The sequence below is a fragment of the Acomys russatus genome, chromosome 17, assembly GCF_903995435.1.
Source record: "Acomys russatus chromosome 17, mAcoRus1.1, whole genome shotgun sequence".
In the NCBI taxonomy this organism is placed as follows: domain Eukaryota; kingdom Metazoa; phylum Chordata; class Mammalia; order Rodentia; family Muridae; genus Acomys; species Acomys russatus.
This window is the reverse complement of record NC_067153.1, coordinates 34688880-34701750: the sequence shown is the minus strand read 5'-3', so window position 1 is coordinate 34701750 and position 12871 is coordinate 34688880. Positions and strand designations below refer to the sequence as shown.

At 37.1% G+C, this 12871-nt stretch overlaps 1 protein-coding gene across 2 annotated transcripts in view; it reads right to left on the bottom strand.

The window, feature by feature from the left end:
- Positions 1-12871, bottom strand: part of Csmd3 (CUB and Sushi multiple domains 3) — a 1090370-nt gene that overhangs the window by 293913 nt on the left and 783586 nt on the right. For both annotated transcript variants that reach the window (XM_051159708.1, XM_051159709.1), the window contains one exon: positions 10153-10355. In XM_051159708.1, coding sequence (XP_051015665.1) covers positions 10153-10355 — 203 coding nt within the window. The remainder of the gene's footprint in view (positions 1-10152; positions 10356-12871) is intronic.

The window sequence follows — 12871 nt, the reverse complement described above, 5'->3', positions numbered from 1 at the left end:
ATACATGAAAGTAAGAGAGATATACAAGTTATCAAAATATGTACTAAAATGATCAAGTACAATTACAAAATTACAAGAATATATGACCTTATAATCGTCAGGATGCTGTTAAAGTAAGAGAAACCATTGGCAAGAATTGGTAAAAAATAGGAATGCTGTACACTCTGCCAAGGCAAAACAGAGTAGCTAGTATGAAAAAGAGTGTAGAGTTTTCTGAGTCATTCAAAATCGAGGAATCTTGTTTCTGGGCATTTAACCAAAAGAACTGATATCAGAATCTGGCAGAGACAGTGTTTCCATATTTCTTGAAGCACTAGTCACAATATCAAGTTATAGAAACAACCTTAGTTTTCATAGTCAGATAGATAAAATGTGGCAAACATGCAAAGAGAATATTTATCTTTAGAAACCTGTTCTGCAATAAGCGGCAGAAGAGGGCAACTTTGGTGATCTTACATTACATGAAGTATATCATTCATATAAAGGACAAAGCTGCATACATGGACTTACGTGAGGTATATAATGTAATTAGAGCCACAGAATCAGAGATGAAATTTTTTGGTCGCACTTTCAGGAAAAGGGGGATAGAAATAATTACCTATTATGATTTTCATATGGAGTGCCTACCACAGATTCTTGGTTGCCTAGTACTGCTCCTATATTAACAAATTATGGAACCTTTAAGACATAGGTCCTAGTTAGAAAAAGTATGTAACTATAGGCCTGTCTTTGGAGACTACATATTATCCGTATCCCTTCCCGATTCTCTTTCTATGTTTACAATTTCAGTGCAATAAAAAGCTCCTCCACACCTAAGGTTCCATCATTATGTTGTTTTCCCCAAGAGTGTGGAGCCAGAAGACTCAGAAGTAAACCCTCTGAAGCCATGAGTTAAGATAATTATATCTTCATTGTTAATTGTGATGGTGTGTGTCTGTTTCTGAGACATAAAGATTGGATGTTTGAAGCTGGCCTGAGTAATAGAATTAGAGTAACAACAACAATCATTATCTAAATGGAAACAAATTAAAATGGTTGAATATTCCACAGCAGGAGAGTGCCTTTTTCCCTTATGTAAGGCGCTGGGTTCAGTCCTCAAGGACATTAAATCAAAATTAAACAAAACAAATCTTTACTCTCTTTTTGTTTTTTTTTTTTTTTGTTTGTTTGTTTGTTTTGTTTTTTTGAGACTGGGTTTCTCTGTGTAGCCTTGGCTGTCCCAGACTTGCTTTGTAAATCAGATTGGCCTCAAATTCACAGTGATTCTTCTGCATCTGCCTCCCTGAGTGTTGGGATTGCAGGCATGCGCCACCTTGACTGGCTTTAAATCTTTACTCTTTTATCTTGCTCTCTCTGAAACTTTTGTCATAACTATGCCAAAGTAATTCATATGGAAAACTGGCAGCAGAGAAATGGAGTGATTGCTCTAACTAAATGTGGTCACTTCTGTTTTAACTCCTTGTTAAAGTTTTTCAAAAAAATTTGGATGTCCTCTGAGAGTCTTCATTGAGCAGGGAATTGGGAGAGATGCTGCGACTTGCTTTTAGGATTCCAGTTGAGAGTGGTATGAAAGAATGGGGAGAGAGAAGGACCTGGAGGGTCCTGCATACCTACAAGACGACCATCAAGGTTCGTGGATCTGGACCCAGGGGAGCCTGCACAAACTGTTGTACCAAACGAAGGACAAAGCATTCAGTAAACCTAGACTCCCCCTATTCAGATCTAGCCAATGGACAACACATTCTCCATGGTTGTGGGGAGGGCAGGACTGCCTTTGACATGAACTCTGGTGCCCCTTAGTTGTCCACTTCCCCTTGGTAGGGAGGCCTGGTGGCACTCAGAGGAAGGGAAGCAAGCTATCAGGATGAGACTGGATAGGCTGTGATCATATGGTGGGGAGGAGGTCTCCTCTGTCATATGTCTAGGGGAGTAGTAGGGTGAAAGAGGGAGGGAGGATGGGGATGGGAAGATACAAGTGAAGGGATAACAGTCGGGATTGTTGTTTTTTTTTTTTAAAGAAGTAAAAATCTTGAGGCTATGGAAAAACAAGAGAAACAAACAGACAACAACAACAACAACAACAAAAGAGTATCTGCACTCATGCCAGGATGGTTAGAAGAGTGATATGAATAAACTAAGCCATGGAATTCCCATAATATAGTGCCTCATTTTCTGTGTTTATTCTATTGTCTTCATATAAGCTTTCCCCTTGTCAAGTTCTTTAAAAAAATAGATATTGGAAAAATTAGGGACTGACAGCTAGAGAAGCCTCACTATGGTGTAAATATTGCTTAATGGGTGATCACAATGGGCCTCAGATGGCCTGTTGAAAGCATTAAATAGGGAAGACCATGCTCCAGTTTCTTCTAAGAATGGAGATACCTTGAGGAGTAAGATGGAGGTTATTCATGTTACATCCTAGCAAAAACTTGTCTGTGTTTTGCCCCTGTCCAAGGACTTTAAGGAAGATGAAAAAAAAGTAGTATTAGGGGATGCCAGGGAAGTAGCTCTGTCAGATTTTTTGTTTTGTTTTGTTTTTTGAGACAGAGTTTCTCTGTTAGCTTTGGCTGTCCTGGACTTGCTTTGTAGACCAGACTGGCCTCAAACTCATAGCAATCCACCTGGCTCTGCCTCCTGAGGGCTGGGATTAAAGGCATGCTCCACCACGCCTGGCTAAAACATGGACACACTGCATTGGCTGGGAATCAAACCTGGGTCAACTGCTTAGAAGGCAGCTGTGAGCAGATTTTTATAGCAGTTTACAAATACAAGCTTGTGTCACTCTTGGAGAAGACTTGTGTGTTGGACTTTTTAATAATCAAGTGATTTTGGTGACTCTTGGTAATGGGCAATTGTTAGGTGGGAAAAGACATTTGGAAGTGAGGGGTGGAATGTTATTCGAATATCAAGGGCTTCTCATAGGATCATATGTTGATAATTTAGTTCCCAGCTGGTGGTGCTACTTGGGGGAGAAGCTGGAAATTGTAGGAGGTGAGCCATACTTGGAAGACATATGTGACTGACAGCATGTTTTTGCGACTATATCTTACCCTGGCCCCTCCTTGTATTCACTCTTTATTTCTTGTCTGCGGTGAAAGGCATTTACCTGTTCTATACATTCCCAGTTTTGTGATAACTTGTTTAATGACGATGGGACAGGCAGTCATGGGCTAAATATTTCCAGGGCATCCTGACTTCAACATTCCACTAATTATTTTTAAAGATTTATTTATTTTGCTTCATGTTCATGAATGCTTTGCCTGTATGTTTGTATATATGCCACGTGCCTGAGAGAGTCAGAAGAATTTGTTGGCTCCCCTGGAAAATGGAGCCAAAACGTAAGTTCTGGGAATTTAAGTCAAGTCCTTGACAAGGGCAACTAGTGCTCTTAACCACTGAACTATCTCTCCAGCCCTGACATTAATTCCTTAGTCTACAAATAAATAAGAGTGTATTTTTCTAGTAAAATATACATTTATTAATAATTTAAATGATTTAAATTGAGTCATATGGGACTATGTTATATTTCATATAGCACATTCCTAGATGTCAGAAATTACTTGGCTTTACGGATAGGAATAAAAAAAAAAAAACTATTCTAAATTCATTCTTGTTGTCCTTAGAGATTTTTAAAACTTTGTCAGGTTAGATTTGTGTAACAGGATTGCTCATCACTGACGGCGGGTCCTTTCAAGGTAGTCACTTTAGATGAACTCACTTTCTTTACAAATGTTTGGCAGATATCAATATTAGAAAGTTTATTTTTTGCTTATCTTGAATATTATATATAGTGATTAACTATTAATTCACACTTTGAACAAACAACAAACACACTCACAATCTATCACAATTTATAAGTCTACAAGTCAACTATTAGCCTTTGTTCCTACATACTTTATGAACAAACATTCCGCTAATTCTGCAAATCCTGGCCTGAAAGCTTTGTATAGATTTCATACCACAGAAGATACACGGCATATTGGGCTGTCACATAAAACTGGCTGTCAGGGCAAGGGTGCCAATTACTTTTCCTATTACCACCCATAGACAATCAGTATGGGTTATGCAGTACATATCTCAAAAATATAATTTTATCTATAAATGCCCTACACACTGTCCCAGAAAGGAATTGTAAATATATTGGCATCTGAAAGAGATTGACAAATACATACTGATGTCAGTATTTGTCTTTCAGCTTCAACCTTGTGTTATAATTCCTCTGAGTACTGTAAACATATGCAGTATACTACCACATACATTTAAAGGCAGAACAGAGACCTAAAACACACAGCGTATCTCACTTTAACTGCAAAGTTATGATGATACGTTGTTAAGAATAATAAATAGAGGATCAACACCGAACTATTCCAGGGTAAGCACAAACTACAAGCATGAGCAAATCAGGAAACATAATAATTGTAACACAATCCGCTCATAGTGTTAGCACAGGAAAGTATAGTGAGTAATTCTGCCAGGAGTTTATGGATGTTAGAAGTGTTAAGTTGGAAATGACTAAGAATTTATTGATTTTTGAATATGAACGTAAGGTTTCAAAAAATATGGAGGTGTTTGAAAAAAAAGATTAGCAATTAGACTACATATTCTTTTTCCTTAGTACAGCAGACAAATGGAGTACATAAATAAATAGTGACAGCATGAAACTGGTAGCTGGCTTGGGTACAGTGATAACTAATATTGGGTATCACCTTGATAAACATGAGAAGAGGGATCAACAGTTGAAGAATTGCCCCCATAAGTTTGACCTGTGTACATGTTTCTGTCATTTTAATGACTGCTAATTAATGTAGTAGGGCCCAGCCCATTGGTTAGTACCATTCCTAGGTACCTAGGCCTATGCTGTATAGGAAAGATAACAGAACAAGTCATGAGTAGCAAGCCAATAAGTGTCACTCCTCCACGGTTCTTCTGTTTCATTTCCTGCTTCCAGGTCCCTGCTCGTGTTCTTGCCTTGACTTTCCTCAGTGATATAAAGTTACCTATAAGCTTTTCATGGTTAGGACATGATGAAGCGGTTGGACGTTGACAATGTTTAATCAAAGAAAGAGAAAGCAACTAGAAAGGCTATATAATACAGAGGTTTTACATTTAATGCCAGGGTTTTCAGTTTAAAACTGAACTCAAAGCATTAAATACTTTTAAACAGTAAAGTGATATACAGGCTTTACTTCTGACAGCAGCCAGGTAGAAGTATAGAGAAAAATATGGAGGGATAATGAAGTGAGTGACTAGTTGACTGTTACCTAGTGCATCAAACAATAATGAGGACAGGAACAAAGGCAGTGGTGTCCTGTGGTCCTTTGAGGCCGTCAGATATCAACCTATCCTAGTGAAGTCATCTATATTTCTTTGAGAATTTTCAACAGTAGAAGTTATGAGCCTTAGTGTTTTGTATTACACAGCAGGCACTGATTCTTAATGGAGAGGTCAAAGAGTGAAGAGCAGAGAAAATGCTCTGTCAAAATCATCTATTCAGTGGGCAAATGACAGCATGATACCTCCCTGTGGAACTGAAGTGGAACAAGACAGGCAGATTACAAATTTAAGTAGGGGATATAGAGGCTGACTGCTGAGAAGCCAGGACAGGGTTTAGGACAGCATGAGGTGGCAGTGTCAGACTTAAGTAGCTCTGATTAAGCAAAAGTGCCTGGCAGATTATAACACCAAGAGGCAAGGTGACAGAATCTACAAAGCAATAGAAGTCAGGAGGCTGCGGATGGTGGCTTGGTGAAGACTATAAAGTTGCTAGGCAACCTACATTTCAGTAAAATTGACTTTATACTAAACTTTGTGCTATGGATTTCATTGGTTATGTTTTTTGGTTTTTTGTTTTTTGTTTTGTCAAGACACTTGCTTTTTCTTTAGCTCGTTTTGCTACTGATTACTTTGTCTTTCCTAAAACAACAGAAATTGCTTAAATGAGCAAAAAATTAAAAAGAATGGAAACTAGACGGGCAAGGATGCATAAAAGGTGCTCAGTAGATAAGATAAAAATCAGAGACTTATATATCTTAATTTATATTATCACATAACTCAAATTTTAAAATCATGTAATTGTATATATTATGCTATAATCTGACATTTACTCTCATCCATCACATCACCTCCCTCTAACTCTCTCAATAGAAAATTAATAGGATGACTTAGCTTATGTGTCTGAGTTCGTGTGTAATTTGAACGAGATACCTCAGCAGATATGATGACTATTCTTGGTTGTCAACTTAACTATATCTGGAATGAACAATAATCCAGGAATGGAGGGCACCCCTGTGAGATATGTTTTTTTGCTTGGTTTGAAGTGGATGAGTCCATCTCTAATCCAGACCTTTGAGATAGGAAGACACACACCTTTGATCTAGACCCACACCTTTAGTTCAGATCTTGAGGAGGGAAGACATACCTTAAATATGGGCCATACTTCCAACTGGAAGTCTATATAAGCACATAGAAGAAGGAAGTTCTTACCCTTTGACTGACTGCCCTTGCCTTGCTAGAACATCCATGGTAGACTGTATTTGAATAAGTGTATGCATAGAAGGAGTAGATTTCTAGGAAGGAGGAATTTAACAGGGCTCTCAAGTGGCTAACTATGATCTGCAGCCTAATTTTGTTCCACAATGATGGATAATTATTTCATTTGAATCTCTTCTTCTACACTTTCTTACTCTGATAATTATACAATTCTTTGTATTCTACTTCCATTAAAAAATTAGGCTATTTGCTTACAGGGTGTACTTGTTAGCTTTTATGTCCACTTGATACAATGTAGGGTTACTTGAAAAGGAGAAATCATAATTGAGGAAATACCTCCATAGGATGGGTCTGTAGACATGTCTGTAGGGCATTTTATAGATTTATGCTCGATATGGGATGGACCAGTGTGTTGTGGGTGGGCCCACCTCTGAGGAGGTGCTTTAAGGGTGTATGGGTAATCGGGATGAGCAAGCAAGAGAGATAAAGTCAATAAGAAACACTCCTCAATGGTCTCTGCTTCAGTTCCTGCTTCCAAAACCCGTGCCTACTGAGCAGCTTCCCTGACTCCATTCAGTGATGGCCTGTGCCCTCAGAGTTGTAACGTGAAGTAAACCTTTCCTCCTGAATTTGTTTTGGACCTGCTGTTTTATCATACCCATAGAAAGCCTAACTAAAACACATGGTGAAATGGTTAGACACAAAGGCAAATGTTCTTTTGCAAAAGGCAAGCGTGCTTTCTTACTTCGCTTCATTCCTTCTCATTGTTCAAACTGCCCATATTGCCTTTCTTTGAAAACAGGGTAAACATGGACAGAATGTTTGATCAAGATGATAAGTTGGCTGTTATAAGTCTATATTGTAATTAAAAATGTATAGCTGAAGTTTTATTTTCATCTAACAAGCATATATATTACATAGCTGCAATAATGACTGAATAATGATAACTGTTAAATATTTTTTTTATTTACCAAGGCTGATAATCATCGACTTTCGGACACACATGGACTATATTCTAGATATCGGCTAGTTATATGACTGTTAATAAATAAACTAATTGACCTTCCAACCCTTTTGTGTGTACTTATCTGTGAAATGGTTCTAAGAGATATTTTTTATACTTGAGGTTGTCATTGAACTAGCTTTTTTGCATAAATGCAAAATGGGGATTCTTGGCACTTAATCAACACTTCGTACATGAAAATAATTATTTTTTTCACTCTGAAGCTTTGTAAACATGTGCATTATAAAAGATGTTCACGAGAGTAATTTGCATTGATTGAGTGTATTCATAATATATTTATGGTCTGGGTGACATTAATAAGTGGATTGGAAGATTCAAGCAATAATGTACATTTCTGATCATCTATTGTAAAGACAGAGTCATTCAAGTGTTGGTATGACAAATAATATTTCCACAACTTTAACATGGCCTATAATAACAATAAATATAAAAATAAGCCACTTATTTCACAAACAAAAGTTTAATAAAAAATTTTTGATCTTAGCCATTCTGATGGGTGTAAGATGAAATCTCAGAGTTGTTTTGATTTGCATTTCCCTGATGACTAAGGAGGTTGAGCATTTCTTTAAGTGTTTCTCAGCCATTTGATACTCCTCTGTTGAGAATTCTCTGTTTAGTTCCAAGCCCCATTTCTCAATTGGGTTATTCGGTTTGGTGGTGTTTAATTTCTTGAGTTCTTTATATATTTTGGATATTAGACCTTTGTTAGATGTAGGGTTGGTGAAGATTTTTTCCCAGTCTGTAGGCTGTCGCTTTGTTCTCTTGACCATGTCTCCTGCCTTACAGAAGCTTGCTCAACCATGTTCATAGCAGCCTTATTCATAATAGCCAGAACATGGAAACAGCCTAAGTGTCCCTCAGTAGAAGAGTGGATAAAGAAACTGTGGTACATATACACTATGGAATACTACTCAGCTATTAAAAACAAGGAATTCCCAAAATTTGTGGATAAATGGATTGAGCTAGAAATGATCATAATGAGTGAGTTAACCCAGAAGCAGAAAGAATCAAATGGTATATACTCACTTATATCTGCACACTAGCCCAAGGGCATGTCCCACGAAAGCCTTCACTCACCAGGAAACTGGGACAGAGGGGAGGGCATCCTATTGGGACTCTAAATGAGAGACGCATGGGAGAATAGCAAAATAAAAGGATACAGAGGGTCCTAGAAATCTACAAGTAGAACAATATGATAGGCAGATTTGGGCCCAGAGGTCCCGCTCAAACTAAGGCACCAGCCAAGGACAATACAGGAGGTAAACTTTAAACCCCTTCCCAGATCTAGTCAATGGTCAGAATAATCTCCACAGTTGAGTGGAGAGTGTGATATGACTTTCTCATGTACTCTGGTGCCTCACATTTGACCATGTCCCCTGGAAGGGGAGACCTGGTGGCACTCAGAGGAAGGACAGCAGGTTGCCAAGAAGAGACTTGATACCCTATGAGAATATATAGGGGGAGGTTATTCGCCTCAGGAACAGTCATAGGGGAGGGGAATAATGGGAAAATGGGGGGGGGGCAGGAAGGGAGGAATGGGAGGATACAAGGGATGGGATAACCATTGAGATGTAACAAGAATAAATTAATAAAAAAAAAAAAAAAAAAAAAAAAAGGAAAAAAAAAAGGAAAAATTTCCAGTAAAGAATTTAAAATTAGATACATTTTGAAGTCAGAGATACTCATACCTCTAAGTACATTTTACTGTAGTATATACAGAGCCCCATCATGGAAGCCATTTAAAACATTAACTCTGTATTACTAATGTAAGGAAATCAAAGTTTTGTCAACCTATAATTATATATTTTATTATCTACTATATATTAATAATCATATTCTTTATATAGTATAATATAATTAATTTTATGCTATTTTATATATTAACAATATATAATAATAACAACATATTATATTAATATTAACAATATATAATATAGGTTACATTTTTATATGATTTCTATAATTTGTTTTATACGTATTACATATAAAATAAAAATAGAATAGAACAATCTTATTTTCTATTAAAAAACACACCTTGAAATATTATGATTTTATGGTATTCTAGGCTGAGCATACTAATTTGGGTATGCATACTGTTTCAAGTGTGGAAAATTCCACACCTGATCTCATGTAATCAGTGGCAGTGAAAATGCAGGTGCACAAATAGTTATATGATAATATGTTCAAGCCATATTTCTAAGGTGTATACAACGCTTAAATGAATTTTGTATTCAAAGTGTTGTCTCCTTTCTAAAATATCTCACTAGGCTAATTTAAATATCCAAAGACTCATAAAAATTCTGAATTTGAAACACTTCTGCTCCCAAGCATTTTGAATAAAGGGTGTTCAACATACACAAGACATTGTGATGTTATTATTTCTTCAGCTGAATTATTTTAACACAATTATTCTTTAAGGATTATTGCTTAGACAATGGAAAAGAGCTGGTAATTAACATATACAGTTAATTGCAGTTATTTTTCCTAAGTATATTTTGGTTCACCTGCTGTAAAACAGGATATCAGAATCAATGTTTAACATTAATAATACTAAAAATAAAATACAGAATACTGAATTCTTATGGATTAATTATAAAACATTTATTTTTGCATTTAGAAATCAAATATAAAAAGCTTACTTGAAAACTGAATTGCAAATCCAGACTTGCTGATATAAAAGTCTGTGTCAAACTGGATAGTTACTATGTTGAGGGTGCTATGGATTCCATCAGGAATAAGAGACCCACTAACTTCCTTTAATAGCATCTCGTTTTCAGGTGGACCATCCCAAACTCGGAGTATATCATGTGATGCTTCTGTATCGAAAGCAAGAAACTGTAGGCTGTGGAAGAACCATACATTTCTTTTATTATTTTAAGTAAGGAGGAGAACCATATTAACAAAAGATTAGAACGAACATGTATTGATACTTTGACTCTCTGCAACTCTTTTCTAAGATTAAAGTCTATGTTGTATAAATGGCAAGTATCACCAAAAAGAATGGTTTTGAACAGCAGAATATACTTCCTTAAAACAGCATTAAACACACTATTTCAGCATTATTAAAAATTATAGAAATCTGAAATACTCATTGCTTTCAATGTTCATACTTTTACTTGTGGTAATAAAGCTATAAAAGACACAGTATGTGCCAGTTACTTTAAAAATGTGTTACTAATATTTTATCCAATCGTTATAACAACCTTATGGACTAGAAACAATTTTTAATCTCAATTTTGTGGATGTTGTCAATTGAGTTTACATATATCAAATAATTGCTGAAGGAGTTGCTGTGTCACTCATTAAATTTAGTTGTCTGATTGCACAATACATGCTTTTACCACTGTATCATATTAAAGCCAGTTTACTTTATGTCTAATAAGTACAAAATTATTATCAAATATTTTTCATACCATTGTTAAATTTAGCTAGGCTCTTATAGCACATGGTTTATGCTTCATAATGAGCTACTGTAGCTTTCAATTTTGGTTATATATTGATAACAAAATTGTTAATTAAGACATCTCAGAGTTGATTCAATCTTCCATCAGAGTGGCTAAAATAAAAAAAAATCAAGTGGCACCACATGCTGGCAAGAATGTGGAGAAAGAGGAACACTCCTTCATTGCTGGTGGGAATGCAAACTAGTACCGCCACTTTGGAAATCTATCTGGTGCTATATCAGAAAACTGAGAATAGGGCTTCCTCAAGACCCAGCTATTCCACTCCTTGGAATATACCCAGAAGATGCTCCAGCACACAACAAGGACATGCTTAACCATGTTCATAACGGACTTATTCATAACAGCCAGAACCTGGAAACAGCCTAAGTGTCCCTCAGTAGAAGAATGGATAAAGAAACTGTGGTACATTTATGCTATGGAATACTATTCAGCTATTAAAAACACGGAATTCCCAAAATTTGTGAACAAATGGATTGAACTAGAAATGATCATAATGAGTGAGTTAACCCAGAAACAGAGAGACTCAAATGGTATATACTCACTTATAACTGGACACTAGCCCAAGGGGCATGTCCCATGAAAGTCTTCACTTACCAGGAAAGTGAGACAGAGGTGAGGACACCCTATTGGGACTCTAGGTGAGAGAAATATAGGAGATGGGGAAATACAAAGATCCAGATGGTCCTAGAAACCTACAAGAAGAACACTATGATGGGCAGATCTGGGCCCAGGGGTTCTGCTCAAACTATGGAACCAACCAAGGCCAATATATGCAGTGAGCATCAAACCCCTATCCAGATCTAGCCAAGGGACAGGACATTCTCCACAGTTAAGTGGAGAGTTGGGACTGACTTTCACATGAACCCTGGTGCCCCATATTTGACCATGTCCCCTTAATGGGGAGGCCTGGTGGCACTCAGACGAAGGATAGCAGACTACAAAGAAGAGACTCGATACCCTAGGATTATATTCAGGGAGAGGAGGTTCCCCCTCAGTCACAGTCACAGGGGAGGGGAATAGGGTGAAAGCAGGAGGGAGGGAGGAATGGGAGGATGCATGGGATGGGATAACAACTGAGATGTAATATGAATGAATTAATAAAAAATTATAATGCAAAACAAGATATCTTGGAGTCTTGCTGAAATAAATTTTTTGTCTAATAATTTTAATATTTAACTAAAACTATGTGTGGCCTAGACTAAAGGCCCACGGGTTGAGAATAGAACCCCCCATAGCCTATTCTGAATTCTTTGTGTTCCCTTCCAAAGGCAACACAGCAGTTCATACTGTATTCACGGAAGTTCAACACTTTGAAATCTTTCTGAATTTCATTCACATTAAATAGCAAATTTTATACGCTAGTAAGGCTAGCATTACTTTTAATGTCACTGTAAGATCTAATGGAGTAACTAGATAATATGTCAAGGGTATGTTTTAAAATTATCAATTCATAGCCAGCTGAAGTCCTAAAAGCAAAGAAGGAATGGGAGCTTGTGGAAGCCCTGAAACCTGACATGTGAACTTAGGAGGTAACGGCTTGGAATCTATCGAGTTGCTGAGACATGAAGACGTGTGAACATTCTACCCAAACTCAGCAGGAAAGAGACATCGAACATAGTTAAAAGGTCAGAAAGAAGACTCTTCAGAAATGAGCCCAAGACCAGGAAAGGGAGGAACTGTTGAGGCCCGTGGCATTCATGTTCCTTCTTCACGTTACTGAGGTTGCACAGTTTTGTATAAACACCAACGTGATGGCTCTATCGTCTTAAGCCACAGAAATTGAAAGTGCACATATCACCAGAAACACCACAAACATTGTAAACCTTGGTGCCCTGTTCTAGCTACAGAAGTTCTCGTTGGTGTCACACTTATTCCAGCTGGCTAAGAATCAGTA